The following is a 3,738-nucleotide window of genomic DNA, read 5'->3' on the forward strand; positions in this document are numbered from 1 at the left end:
AAAGGGCCTTGAGAGGAGATTCAGGGGCAGTCTCCTGCTGTGATGCTAGGATAGGGGAAGTGACTGACAGGAGGAGGAATGAGAATGCCTTGGGATGTCCAGTGGCCTCCCAGGCAGCTAGAGGAGGGATGCCCTGTGGTAGGCCTCTCACTCCCCCAGGGAAATACCAGACAGAGCAAGATACAGGCCCCCCCCCCAACCCGCCCCTTATCCACGGGTTTGCTTTCTGTGGTTTCAGTTACCTGTCTTCAACTTCAATCTGAAAATATTAAATGGAAAAATTCAAGAAATAAACAATTCATAGGTTTTAAACTGGATGCTGTTCTGAGTAGCATGATAAAATCCTGTGCTGTCCTGGCCTGGGTTGTAAATCATCCAGTGCACCTACTGTTAGTCACTTAGTAGCCATCTCAGTTATCAGGTCAATTATGAGAGAGGGAGAGAGAGAGAGAGAGAGGCCACGTTCACATTACACTTATTACAGTATATTGTTATAATTTTCTATTTTATTGTTAATTGTTAATTTCTTACTGTACCTATTTAAAAATATGTTTTTATTAATTTTAGAGAGACAGGAAGAAAGAAAGAGAGGGAGAGAGAAACACATTGACGTGAGAGAAAAACATCCATCTGTTGCCTCCTTCATGCACCCTGACTGGGTATCGAACTCACAACCTGGGCATGTGCCTGGCCAGGGATTGAACTGGCGACCTTCCTTTCTGTGCATGGGATGACATTCAACCAACTGAGCCACACTGGCCAGAGCTACTGTGCCTAATTTATAAATTAAACTCCATCATAAGATATATGTAAAGGAAAAAACATAGTATATGTAGGACTTGGTACTACCTGCAGTTTCGGCTGTTCACTGGGGGTCTTGCAGTGTATCTCCCAGAGATAAGGGGGGACTATTATACTGGGATTTGGCCAGACTGCACAAAGATGTGCCAGATACTGGGAAGCCAGATCTCTGATGCCGGCATGTGTGTCTTTGGATACAGCCACTCTCCCCGCCTCCCTTCATTCATTTCCCCCCACTTCCTCCATTCTTCACTCATTCATGGCAAGTAGAGTATATAGAACACACGTTAATCTGTTTTTTTCTTTATTTATTGATTAAGGTATTACATATGTGTCCTTATGTACGTGACCCCTGTACCCATTCTCCACTCAGCAATGTCTGCACACCCCAGCCTGGCAATAGGCTGACCGTGGGGTCTGGTCTCGGGGTGACCCCTCTTCTGTCGGCATCTAGTTATTGGAGGACAGCAGGTCTTCCGGAGGCTGTGGGAGCTGGAGCCGAGCCCTGTCCCTGGCACGTGCTGGGCTCTAGAACTCTGTCATCTTCTTGTGGGTGTCCGCCTTCCTCTGCTCCCGCTGCAGGCCCGCTTCCTGGGCCCGGAGCTGCCCCAGCTGCCGCTGGGCTCCTGCCAGCTTCTCCTGCAGCTGGGCCACGGTCACGCTGTGCCGGCCAGTGTTGCGGGCGAGGGCCTCCTGGATGCCCCGGATGTCCCGCTGGGCCTGCTCAATCTTCTCCTCGGTCTGGAAGAGCCGCAGGCTCAGGGCCCTCTTGGTGCCCTTGCTGGCATGGTACAGCTCCTTGCCACTTCTCCTCCCAGGGGTGGCAGCTCCTGCCTCCAGGGTCCCAGGAGCCTGGCCCTGCAGCTTCTCATTCAGAAAGTCAAACACACTCAGAGGGGGCAGGTGGCCCCCAGGCCTGCGTCCTCTGCCCTGGTATTTTGGGGCCTGACTAGTGCCAGCCTTGCTGCCCTTGGTCCTCTTCTGTAGGATCTCTGCACACTGGTCCAGCGACTTCCCTTGAGGCAGCACCACAGCGTGGATGGGCTCCACCCGGCCGTTCGAGTGTTGGCCCAGACCCTTGCCAAACTCATAGCCCATCTTGGTGAGCAGCCTGGAGCCGATGCCCCGCGTGTGCACCTCCCAGCCCGCAAAGGCAGAGCTGCAGGCCCCATGGTCGGTGGCGCTGGGTTCCACCACTCTGGCATAGCTGGAATCGTCCGGGTCACCACTGTCTGAGTCAGAGGATACTGCAGGCTCTGGGCGCAGTGGGGGAAGGATGCTGTCCCCTTCCAAAACGGCCTCCTTCAACAGCAGCGAGTCAAACTTGACTGTGTAGTAGCCGCTGTCCATATCAGTGATCCGTGCTGGGTACCAGAGACCATCTGGTTGCTTGGCCAGACATGCAGAACCAGCCTGCAGGGAGCTCAGGTCTGGGTCCTGGAAGGGGCGCAGCTCATCCACAGAGACTACCTGCCCATGGGAGAACCTGCAGTTGTCCAGGAAGAGGCACTTGCCCTCCAGGAAGAAGGGACAGGGCTTCAGAGACTTGTGGGTGGGGTACAGGTAGAGGACCCGCACAGCCGCGGAGCCGTCCTCTGCCTCTTCCGTGCCCACGACCATGGCGTTGTGATACTCCAGGGTGCCCCAGGAACTGTGGTAGGGGGCGTTCACCTTCGTCCCACTCAGCTCTCCCTCATCCTCCATTTCCTCCCCTTCATCCTCCTCCAGTCCAGGCAGGCTGGGTCCTGGCCCAGCCTTTCTTTCAGGTACAGTGTCCAGTTCTGCCCTGGGGGCTACTGGCGCCTCCATGGCTTCAGCAACAGCCTTCTGGAAAGCCAGGTACTCGGCGGCGTCCTGCTCTGGGCGCTCTCCGTCCAGGGTGGCCAGCAGCTTGCTCTTCCGGACAGACACCAGGCTGGCCTCGGTGAGCTGGATCAGCTCCTTCAGATCTCCCTGGAGCTGGCGCAGGTCGGCCAGCTCGGCGGGATCCAGGCCGGCACCCAGGGCCAGCTCCACCTGCTGCAGCTGGGCGCCGTAGGTCCGGAGCGCGGTCTGGAGGCTCTCCTCGTCCATCATGCGGGGGAGGCTGGTTTCCCGGTCAGCAGGGCGGGTCCCGGGTCCTCACGGGGGTGGTAGAAGCAGAGCTTCTTTACTTCCTGTCAGCAGCTCGGTCACCCTCTTTGTTCCTGAAGCTCCCCCAATTCTACCCTGGCTCCTGCAACAGTCCCCTGAGGGTGAGGATCCGCTTCCTTCCTTTGGGCGTAGAGATGTTGCTAATTGTTGGGGTCCAACCCCAGCACGTCCAGGGGTTCCCAAAGGTGTGGACAAGGTCGGCGAAGAATGAAGGACACGGAGGCAGCGTTCAGTTAATCATCATAGCCAGGTTCTCTCTCCAGGTTCTCCAGCCAAGTTCTGTAGCCATGTTCTCTCGCTAGGTTCTCCAGCCAGGTTCTGTCTTTATTTCTCCTGTTACATCTGTATTTATACCAGTTGATTTTAATCCTATCCATTCTATTCCAAAGGTTAGGGCGTTTCTTATCTCAATTCCAAGGTTACTCGAAGCTACAAGGAGGTAACTGAAGGAGATTATCCTAAGTAAAGATTATGTAGTTTAAGCATGATTGTAGACGCTGGATTCTATTGTGTTCTCTGAATACAATTTTATTTTCTTCTAGCCGTTAACTTCCTGGAAACAGTGAAAGCTTTGTTTTAGACCTCGTGGAGGTAGGTCTGTTTGATTTAGCCCTGTTCCTAGGGCATACTGGGAGATAGTCCTTATTCTTAAGGCTTGGTCCTTCCAGTTTCTGGGAGAAACTCAAGGTGTTTACCTCACATCTCTAACTCTGCAGTATTTGGTGTTTAGAAAACTGCTCCTCAGATGCTTTAGCTTCCCGGGTTTCCCTGGTGCTGGCCCAGGCCCTTGCCTTTGGGGACTCA

General features: G+C 54.1%; 2 protein-coding genes across 2 annotated transcripts in view; both read right to left on the reverse strand.

Moving 5' to 3' along the window:
- Positions 1–1,223: 1,223 nt before the first annotated feature.
- On the reverse strand, positions 1,224–2,971 carry LOC102761631 (zinc finger CCCH-type with G patch domain-containing protein). The gene has a single exon (XM_006772593.2). It carries the CDS (start codon positions 2,875–2,877, stop codon positions 1,330–1,332), a length of 1,548 nt encoding a protein of 515 aa, XP_006772656.1. The 5' UTR covers positions 2,878–2,971; the 3' UTR covers positions 1,224–1,329.
- Positions 2,972–3,387: 416 nt separating this feature from the next.
- LOC102763919 (zinc finger CCCH-type with G patch domain-containing protein-like) overlaps positions 3,388–3,738 on the reverse strand; it is a 2,100-nt gene continuing 1,749 nt past the window's right edge. The window contains exon 2 of the mRNA XM_006772599.1: positions 3,388–3,392. Within this exon, the coding sequence (XP_006772662.1) occupies positions 3,388–3,392 (5 nt within the window). The remainder of the gene's footprint in view (positions 3,393–3,738) is intronic.

The sequence above is a fragment of the Myotis davidii genome, unplaced genomic scaffold (assembly GCF_000327345.1).
Source record: "Myotis davidii unplaced genomic scaffold, ASM32734v1 scaffold1146, whole genome shotgun sequence".
Classification (NCBI taxonomy): Eukaryota; Metazoa; Chordata; class Mammalia; order Chiroptera; family Vespertilionidae; genus Myotis; species Myotis davidii.

Coding starts and splice junctions, on each gene's coding strand:
- LOC102761631 (XM_006772593.2), bottom strand. CDS start 2,877: ATGATGGACGAGGAGAGCCTCCAGACCGCGCTCCGGACCTACGGCGCC.